The sequence below is a fragment of the Phoca vitulina genome, unplaced genomic scaffold (assembly GCF_004348235.1).
Source record: "Phoca vitulina isolate PV1807 unplaced genomic scaffold, GSC_HSeal_1.0 scaffold30, whole genome shotgun sequence".
Lineage (NCBI taxonomy): Eukaryota > Metazoa > Chordata > Mammalia > Carnivora > Phocidae > Phoca > Phoca vitulina.
Genome location: NW_022589733.1, coordinates 1,009,322 through 1,033,352, shown reverse-complemented (window position 1 = coordinate 1,033,352; position 24,031 = coordinate 1,009,322). Strand labels below are relative to the sequence as shown.

General features: G+C 37.0%; 1 protein-coding gene across 1 annotated transcript in view; it reads left to right on the top strand.

Annotated features, from left to right (window-relative positions):
- Positions 1-24,031, top strand: part of ITFG1 (integrin alpha FG-GAP repeat containing 1) — a 317,151-nt gene that overhangs the window by 195,176 nt on the left and 97,944 nt on the right. The window contains exons 11-12 of the mRNA XM_032424181.1: positions 3,117-3,267; positions 5,851-5,959. Coding sequence (XP_032280072.1) covers positions 3,117-3,267; positions 5,851-5,959 — 260 coding nt within the window. The remainder of the gene's footprint in view (positions 1-3,116; positions 3,268-5,850; positions 5,960-24,031) is intronic.

The window sequence follows — 24,031 nt, the reverse complement described above, 5'->3', positions numbered from 1 at the left end:
AAATAGATATCAGAAGTCCTCATTCAGACGATATCCCTTTGCCCTGTGTATGCTATATTATTGAATGTAAAGAAATAAGTTGTAGAAAAATCTGTGTAGTAGAACCCAAATGGGTTTTTTTAAGGATATATATACTTACATATTTGTATGTTCCCAGAAGAAGGTTTGAAAAGATGTATACCTAATTATTAACAATGGTTGTCCCTGGAAAGGATGAATTTCATTTTTTTAAATGTCTCTATTACTTGAATTTTACAATAACTTTGTAAGTTTTGAAAAAAACAGTTTTGAAAAAGATAAACTGGTTGTAATTGCCAATAACACATCAAGAGACAGACCCAAAAGAAGCAAGATCATTTCTCCTCATGGATTTCCAACCCAAATGGATCAAGGTTCTTCCTTCCTGTGGTTAAATGGAATTTCATTTATAAAAGTGAGATGTTGGGCTATGCGTGTAGGGTTTAGTAAAACTTAACTGAAAATTTACAGACCCCAAGTTCCATAGTGCAAAACCAATATAGTGAGCAATGAGACAAGAGCCATGGTTCATGGCATTTATAATCTTTACAAACTCGTATGAAAAATTAAAATGACATTTTTAATTGTAAAACTACAGTTAGAGTTTCTGTTGTAGGTTGTGTTGTGTGTTTGAAATTGCAGCCATAGTTCTAATAATGAAATTCATGCACTTTGAGAAGGGAAGTTAGTGGCGCACAGTCACTGAAAAGGTCGGTGAGTATAATACATTGGTTACAGAAGATGTAGAAAGGCTTCCTTTATCACATATTCTCATGTTTTAATATAATCTCCTAATAACAAAATAGAATATTCTTCATTTCTGTGAAATATCTAGTAAAATTCTTTAGCTAAAAAGGTAGGATGGTTAAATTACCTGGAAATTATGTTAGGTCTTGAGCAAAGTCACCTCAGCGTTTTTAATTGTTTTTAATTGTTATAATCTGGGAGGTTTTTTTTTTCTTTGTTAATGAATTGTTCTTAGGAACTATTTGTGTTGGAATTTTTATTGAGAAAAATAATTTGAAGTCAATCATATATTTGGTACATAATGCAAATTGAAAATTTTATACATTAGGTTCCCTTACTGTATTATAAACACTAAGAAATTTTCCTTATAATAGAGCTTTTTTTCTTTTACAAATTGTCCAGACCCAAAGTAATATTTACATATGAAATACGAAAAATTTTCAAAAGAAATGTCTTTTTAGCTTTATTTAAAATAATTATTAGGTGGGGCGCCTGGGTGGCTCAGGCGTTAAGCGTCTGCCTTCGGCTCAGGTCATAATCCCCAGGGTCCTGGGATCGAGCCCCACGTCCAGCTCCCTGCTCAGCGGGAAGTCAGCTTCTCCCTATCCCACTCTCCCTGCTTGTGTTCCCTTTCTCGCTGTCTCTCTCTCTGTCAAAAAAAATAAATTTTAAAAAAAATCTTTATTTAATTAATTAGTTAATTAATTAATTATTAGAGGGGCATCTGGGTGGCTCAGTCATTTAAGTGTCTGACTCTTAATTTCGGCTCAGGTGATGATCTCAGGGTCGTGAGATCGAGCCCCACGTCAGGCTCTGTGGTAGGCGTGGAGCCTGCTTAAGTTTCTCTCTCTCCCTCTGCCCCTCCCCTCCCCCACTCGCCCTCTCTCAAAAATAATAATTATTATTATTATTATTAGATAAAATTGAGCAGTAGTAAACTTTAAGACCTTTAATCTATTATTTTTTTGTATAAGTAGAGGGAACTAAAGGACTGTATACATTGGGAAATGCCTATAATAGGAACCATTACATAAATCACACTACGAAAGTTACTCCTGTTTCTAGAGGAAATATTTTTGCATGGCATAGTGTTGCACTATAGAAATAAGAATGATGATAATATAAACACTTTTATTGAGATCCAACTGGATCTAACTGGATGACAGGAATTGTTCTAATACTTCACATTGAGTATTTCTTTTTTTTTTTTAAAGATTTATTTATTTATTTGATAGAAAGAGACACAGCAAGAGAGGGAAACACAGCAGGGAGAGTGGGAGAGGGAGAAGCAGGCTTCCTGCAGAGCAGGGAGCCCGATGCAGGGCTTGATCCCAGGACCCTGGGATCATGATGTGAGCCGAAGGCAGACACTTAACGACTGAGCCACCCAGGCGCCCCCAGTATTTCATTTTTACAACAATCCTATGAGTACTCTAATTACTCGGTTTACAAATAAGGATATGAGTCTTCATTAATTTAGTCAAGGTCACATAGCTACTAAATGACAGTCAGGATTTGAATCCAGGTAATCTGGCTCCAGAATCTAAGCTCATAACCACTCTGCCTATAGAGTAGCATATAAGAGGGAGGACTTCATATCTATGGAAAGTACAGTGCTTTTGTCTAAGAGAAGCTCAGCAATATCCTCCCTACTCCCTGTCTGGAAGTTGAAATTGTGTTATAGATTCACTGCTTTGGGTTTCTAAGACTTGGGGATATCAAGTGGTTCCATTTAAAATGCATATACTTGGGGTGCCTGAGTGGCTCAGTCGGTTAAGCGGCTACCTTTGGCTCAGGTCATAATCCCGGGGTCCTGGGATCGAGCCCCACATCGGGCTCCTTGCTCAGCGGAGAGCCTGCTTCTCCCTCTCCCTCTGCCTGCCTGCCGCTCCCCTTGCTTGTGCTCTCTCTCACTATCTCTCTCTCTGTGTCAAATAAATAAATAAAATCTTTATTAAAAAAATAACAAAATAAAATGCATATACTCATCTGAGGGGCTATACACATCAGAAGGGATAATGACAGTGTCCAGGAACTCAGTAATGGAACCACAGGGTCAGTGACTGAATTAGCAATGTTGGAAGAAGGGATGCACCTGTAAACTCCATGTAAGAGGAGAGAGGCCAGCAACCAGGTAGCCTCAGAGAATTTTTGCTGAAGGCTCACATAGGATAGCCAACAATTTAATTTTTTTATGACACAGTACAACTATCAATAAAATGTGGGGGGGTTTTCATGTCATTTCACTATATACTATTTATCATCTCTTTGATTCCAGGAGATACAGCACAACTGATACTACACAGCACTGATGCGTTCTGTTAACTAAATACCTTTCCTTTATCTTACAGCAATCAGCAGGCCTTTTTACTGGAGAATGTTCCTTGTAATAATGCAAGCTGTGAGGGGGCACATCGTATGTTTAAAGTCTACTGGGAGCTGATGGACCTAAATCAAATCAGAGATGCCATGGTTGCCACCTTCTTTGACATTTATGAAGATGTGAGTTCAGAGCTCTCCTCTGTGTGTGGAGGCTAATTGCCATCCACTTCATCTCACTTTCACGTCACCCTATTTGACCAGAAAATGTAGATGAGATAAAGAAAGCAAATGAGCTAATTAAAGAAAGCCCCTTTTAATGTTAAATGGCACAGGGAACAAATTTATTGACACTACTAGCTGATGAGTACAGTGAAATATGAAAACGCCTTTATCTCATTTTGTGCTATTTAGATTAAACCACTAGAGAATCATGCTCTGAGGCTGGCAAATGTGCATGTGCACCAATAGACAAAAGCACAGGCAACAGAGGACAGACTCTTGAACCTGTACAAGGTCACAGAAAAGGCAGCACCCCCTTTTAACTTTGTGAACTGGAAGGAGCATCTCTTGCCACAGATGGTTGTGACTCTGTCTTCAGTTGCCAGGTGACAATGAAAGGCCCTCAGGGCCCTGGTTGCCTCCATGCTAATGTGAAAAGCCAGTTTACCACTCAGAAAAATAATAAATTCTGATAAAAATGTGTTAAATCCTAGAGTTAATATATCACAGTACATCCTTGTAAAATAACTTGCTTATTTTTTTAAAAAATTCAATGTCCATCAGGACATTTATGTCTCCTCCTAACATAATTTTTGGTTTTGGTTTGGTTTGGTTGTAACATTTTTGGTTTGGTTTGGTTTTGTTGTAACAGGCTGATTCTCAATTATATGAATTGTCCAGGTTCTTGTTTTCTTCTTTCTGCTACCAAATGTCATGTTATTTCACTTTTTATTAACAGTTGACAAGCATAAAAGTAATTAACAGAAATATCATAAGGGGAAAAATCAAGAGAATTTATTGCAAATAATTTGTTTTAGAGAGAGGAAGGGTGGAGGGGCGCATAAAAGTAATTGGCAAAAATATTATAAGGGGAAAAATAAACAGAATTGACTACAAATAATTTTTTTTAGAGAGAGGAAGGGGGAGGGGGCAATGGGAGAGGGAGAGAGAGAATCCTAAGCAAGGCTCCACGCCCAGCACAGAGCCCGACGCAGGGCTTGATCTCACAACCCTGAGATCATGATCTGAGCCTAAATCAAGAGTCAGACACTTAACTGCCTGAGTCACCCAGGCACCCCTACAAAGAAGTTTTTAATTTCTGTACATAAAAAAAAACATCAAATGAAATTTCAAATTGTTTTTAAATCTGGGAAATAAATTTACTATGAAAGAGTCAAATAGTATCTTTAATATAAAAAGGGTTTATACAAACTGATATAAGTCACCAAAAACTACCACTGGAAAAACAGAACATAGTCAATTTACAGAAAAATCACATGTGGCTAATATACAAAAAAATACGGCAAATGATCAGTATCATTAAGAATCAGTGGAATGGGGGCGCCTGGGTGGCTCAGTCGTTAAGCGTCTGCCTTCGGCTCAGGTCATGATCCCAGGGTCCTGGGATCGAGCCCCACATCGGGCTCTCTGCTCGGCCGGGAGCCTGCTTCTCCCTCTCCCACTCCCCTTGCTTGTGTTCCCTCTCACTGTGTCTCTCTCTGTCAAATAAATAAAATCTTTAAAAAAAAAAAAAAAAAGAATCAATGGAATGGACTGCACTTGTGGTGAGCATAGCATAAGATATACAGTTGAGTCACTATGTTGTACCCCTCAAACTAATGTAATATTGTATGTCAAGTATAATCAAAACGATTTTAATAAATAAATAAATAAATAAAATAATCAGTAAAGTGGAAATTTAAATGAGCATACCTTTTCCCCCAATAAAATCAGCACGACTTCCCTCTTTTTAGGGAGAAATAATGTTAATATGCCATGGTCACCAGGACAGATAAAAAAGTGTTCTCTTCCTCTGACGGTTGAAAACACTTTAGCAGTCCATTTCATAGGCCTTTAAAAATTTATGCAGGAGCTCCTGGGTGGCTCAGTCGGTTAGGCATCCGACTCTTGATTTCTGCTCAGGTCATGCGTCTCAGGGTCGTGGGAATCCACGCTCAGCAGGGAATCTGCTTGAGTTTCTCCCTCTCCCTTTGCCCCTCCCCCTGCTTGCACACACTCTTTCTAAAATAAATAATAAATCTTTTATAATAAAAATACAGGCAAATATGACTGGAAGGAAATATACAAAAATGTTAACAGTTATCTCCAGGGATTAAAATTACAGATTTTTTTCATTTTGTTTATTGTTTATTATTCTAAGATTTGGGGGGGGTTAAGTTTTTATGTAAATTCCAGTTAGTTAACATACAGTGTAATATTAGTTTCAGGTATACAATATAGTAATTCAGTAATTCTTTATAACACCCAGTACTCATGACAAGTGCACTCCTTAATCCCCATCACCATTTCCCCCACCCCCCAGCTACCTCTGCTGTGGTAACCATCAGTTTGTTCTCCAGAGAGAAGAGTCTGTTTCTTGGTTTGCCTCTCTCTCTCTCTTAAGGTTTTATATTTTTTAGTAGTATTTTTATTTTAAAAATCAAGGTGAATAAGGTTTATATTTACATGATAAACATGCATATATTTTCATTAGTTTTTCAGTTGCTGGTTTGTTCTTACAACTTTTGTATATGTTTTTTCCAGGGAATCTTGGACATTGTGGTACTAAGTAAAGGATATACAAAGAATGATTTTGCCATCCATACACTAAAAAATAACTTTGAAGCAGATGCTTATTTTGTTAAAGTGATTGGTGAGTAAATATTTGTTTTATATGTTTTATTATTAATTATTAACAGTTAATTTTGTATTCTCTCTGTCAATGAAAATTTTCCTAAGACTAAGGACACACTCCTACATAGGAAATCAATTTTGTTACAACACTATCATCCTATACACAGACCCTGTTCAAATTTTTCAACTGTCCCAACAATGATTTTTTCTGTTTCGGGGTTCTATCCAGGAATTCCTGATGCATTTAATTGTCACATCTTTGCAGACTTCTTCAATCTGGAACAATTCCTTTTCAGGTCCTTATCAATTTTAAAGAATACGGGCTTTATTCTGTAGCGTAACCCTGTCTCCTCTTTTTCCACTCAGGTCATACATTCTTTGCAGAAACTCCACTGCATGGAATTGCAGAACCAATGCTGTGTACTTCTCAGGGCGTTTTATCAGGAAGCAACTGTCTTGCAACTATGTCTCACCACCATAATGTTAATCTTGATCTTCTGGTCATCTTATTGACCACCAGATCTCTCCACCTTAAGTTCACTATCTCCCTCTTTGTGATTGCCTTCTCTGAGATAGTTGTCAAAGAGTGATTCTCTATTTCCAACATTCCTTCTTCATTTATTAGTTGGCATTCTACTATAAGGAAAATCTTTTGCTTCTCTCCCATGTATTTATGTATTCATTTATCATATATATTATATATATGTATTCATATTACATGTAGTACATAAAATCATTTAATGTTCAAAGTGTTCCCAGTAGAAACAGTAGAAGCTCCTTCAGGCTGGCTCCTATATCTTTTTGACATGTTCTCTGGGATAGAAAGATATTCCAGATTGATCTTATACCTCCCTTGCCCTAAGTCTAGAATCTGACCTCTCTCCAAGGAGCTTTTGAAGGAAATTTAAAAACCAACTTGTAGATTCTCAGTGTGCTAATTGTTACTGAGTTGTCACTTCTTCTAGCTTCTCTCTATGGACAGAGCTAGGAAATACAGATACGGCTTCACATACACAACACACAAATATACCCATCTATAACTGTATGTATGTATATACGTATACATACATTTACTTACTATAAAACCGTGAATTTATGCCATTACTTCCATTTCTAATCTAACACATCGTTTCAAGGGTTCTTTCTAATCATTTCTGTCTATAGGTATCTTCTCTAGCAATAAGAAACTCAGCTTCCACTTTCCTCAGTATATTTACTTCAATTTGCTCATTGTTACCTATTCCCAATCAAGCTAACCATCTCCTCCACCTGACACCCATGTTCACCACAGAGATCCTATGTAAATTTTTTGTTAAGTGTATGACTAAATATTTTATTTTCTTTGAAGTGATTACATATACTGTGTTTTTAAGTTTGGTTTCCACATGTTTGTTTTTAGTAAATAGAAATACAGTTGATTTTTGTGTGTTAATCTTGTATACTGCAATCTTGCTCAACTTACTTATTGATTTTAGGAGGTTTTTTTAAGATTTGTTAGGATTTTCTACATAGACAATTATGTTATCTGGAAAGAGACAGTTTTATTTCTTCTTTCCAATCTATGCCTTTTTTTTTCTTGTTCTAGCTAAAATTTCTATTACTATGTTGAATAAGATTGGTGCCAGTGGACATCCTTGTCTTGTTTCTGATCTTGGGGGAAAGCATTCCATCTTTGACCATTAAGTATGATATTATTAGCTGTAGGTTTTTGTAGATGCTATGTATTGTATTAAGTAAGTTTACCCTATTTCTACTTTGCCGAGAGTTTTATCATGAATTGCTGTTGGAAGTTAACTGTGTTTTTGTTACTATTATTGTAGTTGACACCAAGACAGCCATCAAGACAGTTCATTTGTTAATGAAGTGACACATGTATTTATAAATGACAGAAAATGTTTTCCTTTCTAACCAGCATATTCATTCTAATTTGAGTGAACTAAGAGTGACTCCCATCTTCATTACTACTGCAATCTCAGAATACTGAGATTATGAGTCTATCCATTTCTACACTTTTTATCTATATGATTGTAGGCACTCCTTTGCCATTTTGAAGGAGGTATTATTTGGCTATTTTAGAGCTAAAAAAAAAATTAAACTTTGCTGTGTATTTGGCTTGCTATTAACGTATCTACTTTATTTTTTTTAAGATTTTATTTATTTATTTGACAGAGACATAGCGAGAGAGGGAACACAAGCAGGGGGAGTGGGAGAGGGAGAAGCAGGCTTCCCGCTGAGCAGGGAGCCCGATGTGGGGCTCAATCCCAGGACATATCTACTTTAAAGGTATTTTTTTCTCAGCAGTTTTCCTTCAACTTTAATCCTCTTTTTATCTGAAAGACAAGGAATCCTTAACATTTTTGCTAACCCTAAATGTATGTGTAATTAGAATAACCTGGTTCAATTCATTGAATTGAAACAAGCACTGTTGAAGTAAGAGTTTGGAATTTGATCCCCTACAGATAAATAACTAAGCCTAGTACAGCCATTGACTAACGTAAACCCTAGTTGCCAAGGGGAGAGTCAACCAAAGCATACATCTCAAAATATCTGTTCTATGCCCTAGGATCATTAGAATCAGCCTTTGAAAATGACAGCACACTCCTAGTCCCCATTTATTTTAATAGAACACATGATTTCTTCTCTACCACCAACTCCATCCATTCCAGGATAGTCTTAGACTTATTTACTGAAGTCTAGACTTATTTACTATGGTCGCTTGCATAGCATCTTTCTCTCATAGTATACTGTGATACTCTAAACAACTTGAGAGTAGTGTCCGTGTCTTATTTGTCTTTGATTCCCCAGTGCTGAACACAGGGCCTGGCATATAGGAGGCATTCAGGAAATTTATGTTAAACATATGGCCAGGTACTTTTCAAGGCATGGATTGGCTATCTTATCCTAATTTAAAAGTATTCCGTCTAGTACCCAGGCAACACTTGATGCCTCACACCCCATGTTCTGTCTCTAGGAAACATTCTACCAAAATTTGAAACTCTAATTCAAGGACATATTCCCACCTTTAGCTGTTTTCTGATGTTAGAGCTATAGCTAGTCGGTAGTTCATTTCTTGAAAAGAGAAGATTGAGCCTTAGTGAGCGAGTTACCTGCCCTAGCTTAAGTTCTCAAGTCTACCTATCTTTAGGATTCTCTGTGACTAGAAAATAACTTACTTGGGATGCCTGGGTGGCTCAATCAGTTAAGCATCTGCCTTTGGCTCAGGTCATGATCCTGGGGTCCTAGGATTGAGCCCCGCGTCCGGCTCAGGGAGCCTGCTTCTCCCTCTCCCTCTGCCCCTCCCTGCCTGCTCGTGCGCTCCCTCTCTCTCTCTCACTCAAATAAATAAATAAGATCTTTTTTATAAAATAACTTACTTAATTTCCCAGGCTTATAAACCAAAAATGTACAGAAAAAATACCATGCAGTAAGAGAGGGGCTCTCTCTCATGACCTTAATGGGATGCTGTGAAAATAACCTTTTGTTCCAACCTAGAATAAATGTTATTTGTTTCAAAAACTTATATTGAAACTCAGTAATTCTCTTTCAAAGTATTTTTTCTGTTTAATGAGATAGTTATAGGATTTGTGTCCTTGATTTGAGTTTTGCCAGTGTACTTCAAAGAAACCATTTTCTCATGTTTAAAGCTTTCAAAAAAGATTTATTGCTTAGTTCATCTGAATTTGAAGTGTTTATGTGTATGGCTGTATGGATTGAAAATTAATGCTTCCTAGAGTAGATGTGACTCATTGAGTAGTAAGGAAAAATTCCGGTGAAATAGATACTAATTTGTATATGGTTAGGACAAATCAAGATCACCCTGCACTCAACAGGTTCTTTTATTCAAGCCTTAAAACTGCTTTCATATTTAAAATTATTTGTTTTGTGCTCTTGAAAAAGTATGATTGAAGTTTTGTACTATACTCACGAATTTGTTAGTTAGCATGAGGGCATGTGATGCTGTTACCTCCCATGTGTGCACTTGTAGACTGTCCTAGAGCAGGGTTCATCAGTCCTGTGAAATAGAAGTAAGTCAGAGCATAAAAGATTTTCCTACAGTGATATGGGATTCAGATCCCCAGTTGTAATAACAACAACAACAACAACAATAATAATGCTAAAGAGAGAGACAGTTTCTCGGTATGAAGCAGAAGCCGGTCTCACACTTTTTTTATATTGATCACTGGGAAATTGTCCATGTGAAAAATGCATACATATAATTTAGGATATTCATTCCTTCCTTGGTATTTGTTCATTTACATTTTTAAAAATTACAGAAAGATCAGAGAATCTTAGAGATGGGAAAGGCCTCAAAAGGCATCTTGCCCAAGTGCACCCTAATGCAACATCTCAGTCAGCTTCTGCTTGAATGCCTTGCAGTAAAACTCACCTCCTCATAAAACAGCACACACTTCTTTTATGAGTCAGTTTAGTTGTTAGAATATTTATCTTGTATGAAGTCAAAACATGCATATTCAGTTCTATCCATTGATACTAATATCTGGTATATAGCAGGCCCTTGATAAATATCTGTTGAATAATAAAACAATTAGTCCTACTAAAATTATTGCAGTTTTTGTCCTTAGAGTAGACCACAAATTATAACTATAGTAACAGAATACATGAATACATAATGATCCTGCTCAGGAAAAAGTAAATTTATTTGAAGAATTAAATAATCAGACAACAGACTACATGAAAATGAAATGACATGTTTGAGGTGTTTCTTTTTTTTCTCACATTTTTTTTTAATTATTATGTTATGTTAATCACCATACATTACATCATTAGTTTTTGATGTAGTGTTCCATGATTCATTGTTTGCGTATGCTCCATGCAGAACGTGCCCTCTTTAATACCCCTCACCAGGCTAACCCATCCTCCCACCCCCCTCCCCTCTAGAACCCTCAGTTTGTTTTTCAGAGTCCATCGTCTCTCATGGTTCGTCTCCCCCTCCGATCTCCCCCCCTTCATTCTTCCCCTCCTGCTATCTTCTTCTTCTTTTTTTTACATATAATGTATTATTTGTTTCACAGGTACAGATCTGTGATTCAACAGTCTTGCACAATTCACAGCACTCACCATAGCACATACCCTCCGCATTGTCTATCACCCAGCCACGCCATCCCTCCCACCCCCCACCACTCCAGCAACTTGAGATGTTTCTTTAAAGTAACCCAGGGAAGTAGGAAGTGGAATGTAGATGTAACAAGATTGGCCATGTTTTGTTGACAGCTGAAACTGTGTGAAGTGTGAGTGGGGTCCTTTCTATATTTCTAATTTTGTATAATTTGAAAAATTCCATGTAAAAAGTTTTAAAACCTGCAAGTCTCTTGAGAATCTGTAGCCTGTGACTTCTTAGCCTAAGTCAGGATGGGGACCGCTGCGTAGCAGTAGCATCTAATAGTATCTGGGAGAAGGTTTTCTCCACACATCTCCACATTCAGACCCAGAGATAGCCAATTGGGTTCAGGAGGTTTTAGTTTTAGGAAACAAGATAACTTTGCATTGAAGATATTAACATAAATATTAATAACATACTTTATAGAAAGGTCATAGGAAATGAGATGCCAATTTGAAGCAATCACATGGGAAAAATAACCTAGTTGTTTTGAAATGGCCTTCCTCTCTCTCCTTTGATTATTAGTTGTTTGCCTTAAGTCAGTCACCAGTATGTAATTGTTCTTTCAAAGCCATCTACAATGTCCAGAGTGGATTTTTCTTTAAAATTATTCTGTTACTCTAATGCTCAAACCAGCCTGTGCTAAATGTCACTGTTTTTCAGTTAAGGAAACTGAGAAAATTGGTGACAGAAAACTATCCTTCTGGGGCGCCTGGGTGGCTCAGTCGGTTGAGCGTCTGCTTTCAGCTCAGATCACGATCTCAGGGTCCTGGGATCAAGCCCTGCATAGGGCTCCCTGCTCAGCAGGAAGCCTGCTTCTCCCTCTCCCTCTGCCTCTCCCCACTGCTCCTGCTTGCTCTCGTGCGCGCTCTCTGTCTCTCTCAAATAAATAAATAAAATCTTTAAAAAAAAAAAAAAAAAGAAAACTATCCTTCTGCCTATTCCCACTGGTACCTTGTGACACTACAGATCCACAGAACACATTCCAAGCACTTCTGTGAAGATGGGGGACCCTGTGTATTACAGAATTGTGGGGTTCCCTAGCTCCCTTGAATCAGAACTGATTCCTAGCTCTGTTTTTACCTCTTATTCCTGTCAGCTGCACTGGAAGGTTCCGCATTCTAATTCAATTCTACCAGGACTTAATGCCATTTTCTAACAAATAAATGAACCTGTGTTTTCCTAGCACTTTTTAAATTGTAATAGTATGTTCACCTTTTACTTCCCAAGTAAGACGAGATATTTAGAAAGGTTTTATTTCCCTGCCTGTTTCAAGATTCTGTTGAAATAATGCGGAAGTTTATTTATGGATGATTAATTTTGTTTTACCTTTTCTGCCTTCTATTTTACAAATTCTTTTTTAACAGTTCAAACCATGTTATCAATGATTATTTAAACTTTAACAAGTTTTGGGTGCCTGGGTGGCTCAGTCGGTTAAGCATCTGCCTTTGGCTCAGGTCATGATCTCAGGGTCCTGGGATCAAGCCCTGCATCCCATTGGGCTCCCTGCTCAGTAGGGAGTCTACTTCTCCCTCTCCCTCTGCCCCTTCCCCCACTCCTGCTCTCACATGCATGCTCTCTCTCTCAAATAAATGAAATCTTAAAAAAGAATAAACATAACAAGTTTTACCAGCTTTATTGCCATCAGTTTGCCTATATGCCACCTCTTTCCCTTTCTTTTTTCTGATTTCTATCTCTTTTGGTAGAATACTTCCTCACATGATTTTCAGAAAGGTTTACATAGGTTAATATATTTTCTGAGTACTAGTATGTCTTAAAATATTTTTCTCTTGCTCTTCCATATCAACATTAATTTTGTTTGTATAGAATTTTATAAATATTGCTCTGTTTACTTCTTACAATTCTATACTACTGTTAGTACAGAATTTTATAAATACTGCTCTGTTAACTTCTTGCAAACAGTATGGTAATCTTTGAAATTCTCTCCTTTTCCTTCATGTTCTCTTGTTTAGGTAGGGACCATTTATATGATAGCTCACTTTGGTTTTCCTTCTTTTAAGCTGCTGTTTTTCTTCATGCATCTGAGAATTTTTCTATGCTTATATTTCTAAAAAGAATTAGTGTTGGTAGGTAATATGGTGGGAAAAGCACGTGTGTCACATACAATTCTGCCTAGCAGACAATTGCTGCAACTCCCTTTCTCCCCTCCCCATGCAGGAGCTCCTTGGGGCTCAAAAGCTGGGAGCTGACTCAGATAACACTGCGCAAGTGATGCCTCGGTGATGAACTGCGTCCACTTCTATGAGAATCACTAGCAAGGGACACTGCAGGAGTCTCTGACTTACTCCTCTGGCCTCAACCTGGGGGGATCATCAGACTCCAAGTCTGAACAGAGTTGTGCTTTCCAATGGGAAGAAGATTGGGGAGTTACAGGGAGGCACGGTTTATTAAACAGTCTCACTGCTTTGCTGGCCTTTTTGTGTTATTTCACCATGTGGATTCAGAGGGTTGGTTTTTTGGCAACACTCTAAAATTGTTTAGAACACTGTCTAGAAGTACCAGCAAATTCCCCACTCTACTTAGCTAGCAGGACCCTCAGAGTGACAAATACCTCTGTTCCCTATGTGATCCTTGGCTCAGTTCCAGGAGTCCTTCATCTCCTCCCTGCTTCCCTGGCCCCATCATGGTTTGCCCTCCTTCTCAGCTGTTGCCCTGAGATTCAAGGTTTCTCACTGGTCTGCTAGGGAGTCCATCCACTATTGACCCATTGATTCTCTGACCTGGTCAGCATTCATTGGCTATTTTCTCAATACTGTTTACCTATTTAATACCCTTTAGAAATTCCTCAGAATAGCTACCATTGATCACACACTTTTATTTTCAGACTTCTTTAATCATTATGGTGATATTTAGGGATTAAGGAAGGTAAATATATGTTTTCCATTTTAAATTATTTACTAAAAGTTTTTAAAACATATTTACCTAGTAGAATCAAATATGTTTTTAGGGTAAGACCTCTCCCAAATTTAGAATAAATTTTAACAACTTTATATGTGTACAAGAATATACATATGTATATAAAAAGTTATATGTGTATAAAACATATGCCTACCACATTTAATATCGGTTTGCACAAGTAGAGAACAGGATCAAAATTACTTGAAAGTTGATTTATTTTTTACTTTATAATTCTGTATCTAAGTTCTTTTCAATGAGTGTATGATTTTTTAATTAAAATAATGAAACATAGGTAATCAACTGTCAAAAAGGTTTCCACGTGTCTAAATTAATGTCTGAATGACAGGAATAGCTGGGACAGTGCCTTTTATTTCCCATATGATATTTGATTATGATATTTGCCTTATAGTCACATGTTTTAAACAAAAACAAAAACTATTTTCAGAGAATGAATATGAGGAGTCACCTATAATCCAGGCAAGGACTTTTCATTTTATTTTTTCTTCTGCCAAGATTTTATTTAAATTCAAGTTAGTTAATGTACTGTTAGTTTCAGGAGTAGAATTTAGTGATTCATCATTTACGTACAACACCCATTGCTCATCGCAACAACTGCATTCCTTAATGCTCATCACCCACTTTAGCCCATTCCCCATCCACCTCCCTCCATTGACCCTCAGTTTCTTCTCTAGAGTTAAGAGTCTCTTATGGTTTGCCTCCCTCTCTGTCTTTAACTTATTTTATTCTTCCTTCCCTTCCCCTATGTTCAACTGTTTTATTTCTTAAATTCCACATATGAGTAAAATCATACGGTATATTTCTTTCTCTGACTGACTCATTTCGCTTAGCATAATACAATCTAGCTCTATCCACACCCTTGCAAATGGCAAGATTTCATTCTTTTTGATGGCTGAGTAATATCCTATTGTATACATATACCACACCTTCTTTATCTATTCATCAGTCAGTGGACATTTGGGCTCTTTTCCATAATTTGGCTATTGTTGGTAGCGCTGCTACCAACATTGGGGTGCATGCACCCCTTCGAATCACTATGTTTGTATCATTTGGATAAATACTTAGTAGTGCAGTTGCTGGGTCATAGGGTAGGGTAGCTCTATTTTTAACTTTCTGAGGAACCTCCATACTCTTCTCCAGAGTTTGCATTCCCACCAACAGTGTAAGAGGGATCCCCTTTCTCCACATCCTCGCCAAATTCTGTTGTTTCCTAAATTGTTAATTTTAGCCTTTCTGACAGATATGAGAATGGTATCTCATTGTGGTTTTGATTTGTATTTCCCTGATAATGAGTGATGTTGAGCATTTTATCCTGTGTCTGTTACCCATGTGTCTGTCTTCTTTGAAGAAATGTCTGTTCATGTCTTCTGCCCATTTCTTAACTAGATTAATATTTTTTGGATGTTGAGTTTGATAAATTCTTTATCTGATATGTCATTTGCATATATCTTCTCCCATTCAATACATTGCCTTTCAGTTTTGTTGATTTTATCCTTTGCTGTGCAGAAGCTTTTTATCTTGATGAAGTCCCAATACTTCACTATTGTTTTTGTTTCTCTTGCCCCCCTGAGACATGTCTAGTAAGAAGTTGCTGTAGCCAAGGTCAAAGAGGTTACTGTCTCTGTTCTCCTCAGATTTTGATGGATTCCCATCTCACATTTAGGTCATTCATCCATTTTGAATTTATTTTTGTGTATGGTGTAAGAAACTGGTTCAGTTTCATTCTTTTGCATGTCACTGTCCAATTTTCCCAACATCCGTTGTTGAAAAAACTGACTTTTTTCCACTGGATATTCTTTCCTGCTTTGTCAAAGAGTAGTTGACCATATAGTTGTGGGTCCATTTCTGGGTTCTGTATTCAGTTCCATTGAGCTATGAGTCTGTTTTTATGCCAGTACCATACTGTCTTGGTGATTACAGCTTTGTAATTCAGCTTGAAACCCGGAATTGTGATACCTCCAGGTTTGGTTTTCTTTTCCAATATTGCTTTGGATATCCGGGGTCTTTTCTATTCCATACACATTTTAGATTTGTTTTTTCTATCTCTGTGAAAAATGCTGCTGTTATTTTGATAGGGTTTCCATTGAATGTGTAGATTGTTTCAGGTAGCATAGACATTTTAACAATATTTGCTCTTCCAATCTATGAGCATGGAATGTTTTTCCATTTCTTTGGTTCTTCTTCATTTCTTTCATAAGTGTTCTATACTTTTCAGATCTTCTACCTCTTTGGCTAGGTTTATTCCTAGGTAGCTTATGGTTTTTAGTGCAATTGTATCATTTAGTGGAATGGGATTGATTCCTTGATTTCTCTTTCTGCTGCTTCATTATTGGTGTATAGAAATGCAACAGACTTATGTATGTTGATTTTATATCCTGAGACTTTGCTGAATTCATGTATCAGTTCTAGCAACTTTTTGGTGGCATCTTTCAGGTTTTCTACATAGAGTATCGTGTCATCTGCAAAGAATGAAAGTTTGACTTCTTCCTTGTCAATTTTGATGCCTTTTACTTCTTTTTGTTGTCTGATTGCTGAGGCTTGGCCTTCCAGTACTATATTGAACAACAGTGCCGAGAGTGGACATACCTCTTGTGTTCCTCACCTTAGGGAAAAAGCTCTCAGTTTTTCCCCATTGAGGATGGTATTAGCTATGGGTCTTTCATACATGGCCTTTATGATGTTTTCGTATGTTCCCTCTATCCCTACATTGTGGAGGGTTTTTATCAAGAAAGGATGCTGTATTTTGTCAAATGCTTTTTCTGCATCTATTGAGAGGATCATGTGGTTCTTATCCTTTCTTTTATTAATGTGTTGTGTCACGTTTTTTGATTTGCTGATATTGAACCACCCCTGCAGCCCAGGAATAAATCCCAGTTGGTAGTAGTGAATAATCCTTTTAATATATTATTGGATTTGATTGGCTTGTGTCTTGTTGAGAATTTTTGCATCTATGTTCATCAGGGATATTGGTCTGTAATTCTCCTTTTCGGTGTGGTCTTTATCTGGTTTTGGGGTCAAGGTAATGTTGGCCTCATAGAATGAGTTTGGAAGTTTTCCTTCCATTTCTTTTTTAGAACAGTTTCAAAAGAATAGGTATTAATTCTTCTTTAAATGTTTGGTAGAATTCCCCTGAGAAGGCATCTTGCCCTGGACTCTTGTTTGTTTGGAGATTTTTGATTACTGATTCAATTTCTTTGCTGGTTATGGGTCTGTTCAGGCTTTCTGTTTCTTCCTGTTTCAGTTTTGGTAGTTTATAGGTTTCTAGGAATTTATCCATTTCTTCCAGATTGCCCAATTTGTTGGCATATAATTGCTTATAGTGTTCTCTTATAATTGTATTTCTGTAGTATTGGTTGTGATCTCACCTGTTTTATTAGTGATTGGTAAGTCTGGCTAGAAGTTTATCAATCTTTTTAATTCTTTCAGTATACCAGCTCCTAGTTTCATTGATCTGTTCTGGGTTTTTTTTTATTTCTATACCATTGATTTCTGCCCTAATCTTTATTATTTCCCTTCTTCTACTTGTTTTAGGCTTTCTTGGCTGTTCTTTTTCCACCTTCTTTAGGTATAAGGTTAGGTTGTATATTTGAGACTTTTCTTGCTTCTTGAGGAAGGCCTGTATTGCAATATACTTGCCTCTTGGGACCACCTTTGCTGCATCCCAAGGTTTTGGACTACTGTGTTTTCACTTTCATTTGCTTCCATGTATTTTTTTATTTCTTCCTTAATTTTCTGGTTGACCCATTCAGTCTTTAGTAGGATGTTGTTTAACCTCCATGTATTTGTGGTCTTTCCAAATTTTTTTCTTGTGGCTGACTTTCAAGTTTCATAGCATTGTGGTTTGAAAATATGCATGCTATGATCTTGATCTTTTTGTACTGGTTAAGGCCTGATTTGTGACCTAGTATGTGATCTGTTCTAGAGAGTGTTCCATGTGCACTCAAAAAGAATGTGTATTCTGCTTTAGGATGAAATGCTCTGAATAGATCGGTTAAGTCCATCTGGTCCAGTGTATCATTCAAAGCCATTGTTTCCTTGTTGATTTTCTGCTTAGATGATATATCCATTGCTTTGAATGGGCTGTTAACGTCCCCTACTGTTATTGTATTGTTTCCAATGAGTTTCTTTAATTTTGTTATTAATTGATTTGTATATTTGGCTGCTCCCAAATTTGGGAATATAAATATTTACCATTCTTAGATCTTCTGTGCGCCTGGGTGGCTCAGTCGTTAAGCGTCTGCCTTCGGCTCAGGTCATGATCCCAGGGTCCTGGGATCGAGTCCCACATCGGGCTCCCTGCTCGGCAGGAAGCCTGCTTCTCCCTCTCCCACTCCCCTGCTTGTGTTCCTGCTCTGTCTGTCAAATAAATAAATAAAATCTTTAAAAAAAAAAAAAAAATTCTTAGATCTTCTTTTTGGATACACCTCTTTATTATGATATAGTGCCTTTCTTCATCTCTTATTACAGTCTTTGGTTTAAAATCTACTTTGTCTGGGGCGCCTGGGTGGCTCAGTCGTTAAGCGTCTGCCTTCGGCTCAGGTCATGATCCCAGGGTCCTGGGATCGAGCCCCACATCGGGCTCCCTGCTCTGAGGGAAGCCTGCTTCTCCCTCTCCCACTCCTCCTGCTTGTGTTCCCTTTCTCACTGTGTCTCTCTCTGTCAAATAAATAAAATATTAATAAATAAATAAATAAATAAATAAATAAAAAATAAAATCTACTTTGTCTGATAGAAGGATGGCTATTCTAGGTTTCTTTTGAAGTCTGTTAGCATGGTTCTCCAGTCCTCACTTTCAATCTGGGGATGTCTTTTGGTCTAAAATTAGTCTCTTATAAGAAGCATATCAATGGGTCTTGTTTTTGTTGTTGTTGTTGTTGTTTTTTAATCCATTCTGATACCCTATGTTCTTTGACTGGAGCATTGAGTCCATTTACATTCAGAGTGATTATTTATAGATATGAATTTAGTGCCATTGTATTACCTGTAGAGTCACTGTTCCTGTAAATTGTCTCTGTTCCTTTCTAATCTTTGTTGCTTTTGGTCTCCCTTTACCACTCAAAGTGTCCACTTTAATATTTCTTGCAGAACTGCTTTAGTGTTCGTGAACTCCTTTAGTTTCTGCTTGTCTTGGAAACACTTTATTTCTCCTTCTATTCTGAATGACAGCCTTGGCTACATATTTTTCCATTTAGCACATTGAATATATCATGCCACTTTCTTCTGGCCTGCCAAGTTTCTGTGGGTAGGTCTGCTGCTAAATTTGTGTCTACCCTTATTGGTTAAGGACCTTTTGTGCCTAGCTACTTTCAGAATTCTCTTTTGTTAGTATTTTGCAAGTTTCCCTGTGATGTGTCTTTTTGTTGGCCTGTTCTTGTTCATTTTGAGGGGAGTTCTCTGTGCTTCTTGGATTTGAATGCCTATTTCCTTCCCCAAATTAGGGAAGTTCTCAGCTGTAATTTGTTCAAATAAACCTTCTGCCCCTTTTTCTTGCTCTTCTTCTTGTGGGACTCCTATGATACAGATATCATTGCACTTTATGGAATCGCTGAGTTCCGTAAGTCTGTATTCATGATCTAATAGTTTTCCTTCCCTCTTCTTTTCTGGTTCCTTATTTTCCATAATTTTATCTTCATGTCACCCATTCATTCCTCTGCTTCTTCCATCCTGTTGTGATTACATCCTGTTGGTTTTGCCTCTCACCTATAACATTTTTTATTTCAGCCTGACTAGTTCTTAGGTCTTTTATCTCTGAAGCAAGGGTTTCTCTGATGCCCTATGCTTTTTTCAAAGCCCAGCCAGTAATCTTATGACCATTGTTCTAAATTCTTACTCAGATATATTGCTTATATCTGTTTTGAGCAAGTCTGTGTCTGATTTCTTCTTGATCTTTCTTTTGGGGAGAATTCCTTTGTCTTGTCATTTTGGCTAAGTTTCTGTCTTTTGAATATTATGAAAGCTTGTTATGTTTCCTGCTCCTGAGTGTAATGCTATATTAAAAAGAGGTCATACACTGTCCAGGGCCTGGCTCTTCAGGAAGTGTTTCTGGTATGCTGTGTGCACTCTGCTGTTGTGTTTTCGCTGCTCTTTCCCACAGGTCAGTCCTCTGCAGGGTTCCTCCTTGCTTGCATTGGGGAGTGTTTGGGCCTTTAACTAGGTGTGCTTTGATTTATTTGTTAAGATAAGCCTGATTAAAAAACAAACAAACCTAATCCAAGAAAAAGAGAAAAGGAAAAGGAACCAAAAAAGCAAACAGAAAACTATAAGCCTGAGTGCAAAAAGAAAGAAAGAAAGAAAGAAAACAAAAAGAAGCCTGATCTAAAAAATGAGAAATTATAAGCCTGATTCCAAGAAAAAAGAAATAAAAAAAGGGGGAAGGGAGGGAAGCCTGGTCCTATTTCCACCAGAACTGAAGCTGACCTTTAGGAGCACTCTGTGGTCAGTAGACTTGGTACATGTAGGGGGCCTGTGTTGGTCCTCTGGGGGAGAGGCCCACTGCACTGGCTCATAGTCAGACCTGCCCTAATAATGATGCTCCTGCAAGGCACAGGGGACCTGGTTAGGTTTGAGTGGCTCCAGCTCCCACTGGGGGCTCTTTATTGTTCACTGAAGTCCCACCTTGTAATGGGCAGGGTGGGGCAGGGGGGATGGAAGGTGGCATCATCCAGCCCTCTTCTCCCCAGGGAGGGGAACTCTCAGCTGCCACTGCTCAGGAAGCCCTCACAGAAAATCGAACAGTCTCCCCTCCTGTGGCCCGAGCCTCTGTCAGATCTCCGCCCTCGACCTGTCTGTGCCAGGGTATAAGCACACCCAGCAACACAGTTCTCCTCTGTTTTATCTCTGGCACATGGCTGGGATTCAAAATGCCAAGTCTTAACGAATCTGGTAAGGCATGGTCCTGCTTCTCTCCCCAGGAGGAAAGCCTCACAACACTGGACTTTTCATTTTAAATGCTACTAAAACCATTATACAGTATTGACCTTTATAGCTTTGATTTTATTCTACTCATCCTTCTCCCAGCCTGCACAGTGGTTTAGTGTTCCAGTATTTATGCATGATTATTGCTATTTTTTGGTTTTGACATTTGTGTGAAGTAGCTAATGTAAACTGAATCACAAAGCTATACTTTAAAATATCTTTAAGAATACATGAGCTATAACGTATAATGTGTTTTAAAATGAAATCTTAAGGGGCACCTGGGTGGCTCAGTTGGTTAAGCATCTGCCTTTGGCTCAGGGCACTATCCCAGGGTCCTGGGATCAAGCCCTGCATCGGGCTCCTTGCTCCGCAAAGAGCCCACTTCTCCCTTTCCCAGACTCTCAGTCTCAAGGTTGTGAGTTCAAGCCCCACCTTGGGTGTGATTACTTAAAAATAAAAAATCTTTAAAAAAAAAAAAAAGATCCTATGCATTGTCATTTTAAAGAAAACTTAGGAATTGTACATTCCATTAGTCATGTTTAAACTAATTTAATCTACTAGTAACCAGTACTTCAAATAGCTCATTAAGTATTTTAATTACAGGTTTTCATTTAATTCTCTGAATGGACTATTTTCTATATTCCATTAATCTTTTTTATAACAACTATAGTTTTAAAAGTCTAAGGGTATTAAAAATTACTTTTTAAAACAGTTTATTTAAAAGGCTATTATAAAATGTTACAATAAATCTATATGGGATTTTGCAATATGGTTACAAATACATACTAATAATTTATAAAAGTTTATGAAATGGATAAAATTCTTAAACTTCTAAAAATTAGACTGGTTCAGCCAAGATCAGCTAGTTAGTAGGAAACCATTCACTGACACTTGAAATGAGAAACAGAGATACTTCAAGAAGCTCCCAGTGGTGAAAAACACAAATAGTGGAAGGCTGGAATTGTATACCAGTATCTACCCTGTGAAATTTCATTTTCCATTTGGGCTCTTTATTTTAGCACACCTTCCCAGTTGTTGTTGCAGTTGCTTAAGAAAAATGTTTTACTTAAAACCGTATAGTTTTATATAAAAAAATATAACTGTCTCACTTCTAGGAAGTGAGCTTTTCTGTAATAATAATAAATTCTGCCTTGGAGCATTTAGGAGTGGGTTTTGGGTTTGTTTGGTGGGTTTTTTTTTTCTGACTAAAGCACAAAGGATGGAATTTTTATTCTGATGTCACTGAGGATATTACGTTCTTGCACTGAATTAATAGACTACTGGTACTTTTTACTTGTTCTTAAGCTTGACGTTACGGAGTCTTAAAATTGTAATTTCAGGGTGACATTTGTAAAAACACCATCAGCATCTACCCTTTTACTTTTTGATTATGCAAGAGAATTTTAAAGCATTATTCCTTTTTTTTTAGTGGTAAAGTTTTGGTTTAGCACTTGTTTTGCTTTCTGATTACAAAATAAGGCAGCCAGTTATAAAACATCTGGAAAATCTGGAAAAGTATTTTTAAAAAGCTATGCCCTTTGCCACTTATTAGATATAAATACTATAAGCACTGAGCTTTCTCTGCTAGCTTCTGGTGGTTCCCAAAGTTTCAGGCAAACCAAAAAAAGCTGTGGCAGTGAAAACTGATACTTCTAAATACTGGAATTCAGAATTATAGAAACCACAATTCATTTAAAAACAAACAAACAAATAGCAGTAGCCAATATTTATTTTTTATCATGTGCCAGGCCCCCTGCCAAATGTTTTACATGAATTGTCTCATATAATAATACCTATATATGATGACTTTCAGTGGAAACACATTAGAATGTATAACTTTTTAAAATAGTATGATCTTGCATATTACAGAAAGAGAAAGCAGAAAACTAGCTTACAAAATAAGTTATACTCCTGGTTCTGCTCTGCATTTCTGACATATGTGAACAAACATAAACAAAGCACTCTTTAAAACCAGACTGCTTCCTTCTGTGCTGGGGCAGAATGTTAAGCACCTGAAACTATCTACTAGCAAGACAGAAACCAGTTTGGAATCATAGGATATGGGAGTTTTTATAAGCCTTAAAAATTATTTTATCCAACCATATTATTTTAAAGATTTTTCTAAAACTGTAAAACAGAGAAGTAAAGTGATTTGCCCATGCCCACACTTTGCACTGGCTCATACACTTGACGAAATTTCCTGTACTGTATAAATAGGATGCCTGAAAGGAGCTGATCTTACGGAATTTAGCCAGTGTTGGTATCAAATAGTCACTTTGGATTTATTCTTGATGAACATTCATGACCTGTAAACTTGGTATAATTAATCTGATATGAACAGAAACTAACTAAAAAAAAAACCTTATTAATAACAAGAAAAACTACTAACATATATATAAAATTTCATGCTATATTGTGTTTCTCAGCATTTAATTCAGTTCTTCCTTTCTTTTTGAAGTTGTATTTAATTTTAATAAGCTATGATTTAAACTGTACTGATGAGCCTGTCACATTAATATACAGAAAATATAGTAGAGAAATAAAAATAAAGATTTTCCTAATATAGCCTGTACATTTGAAGAAACCTAATGATTTCCAGACTTTTTTTTTAACTTTATTAACCCAAGAGAGGAAGAAGATAGAAGTGTGTATGTGAGTAGTTGTGTCCCTTTTTACTGATTGCAAACATAAAGGGAAAACAGAGGGATTTAGTGATAAAGCCAAAGCTAAAAGTAAAATTCCACTCTTCTATATATTCTTTGAGAAAGCAATCTCATTACTGAAAGTAGCTAAAGACATTGTTTTTCTGCCTCATGTCAAATATACAGAGCTAGTAGAGCCCAGAAATCATACAGTCTGAGTCTTCCCTGCCTGCTGCAGTTACTAGATACGTGTCACTGGGAAAAAAGTCAGGTTGTTCTGTAGATGAAATAATAATTTCAGGCTAAGAACAGGTTAACCTTTATAATAGTATTTAGGAGTTCTGAATTCCTAATTAAACAATATTATCAACCAGAATATTAATTAGGCTCAAGGATTATTACCATTCCTTCTTGCAACTGTGCTTGCAGAAAACAAGGAAATGCATATTCTATTTGTATTATGTAGACATCTCCTTTT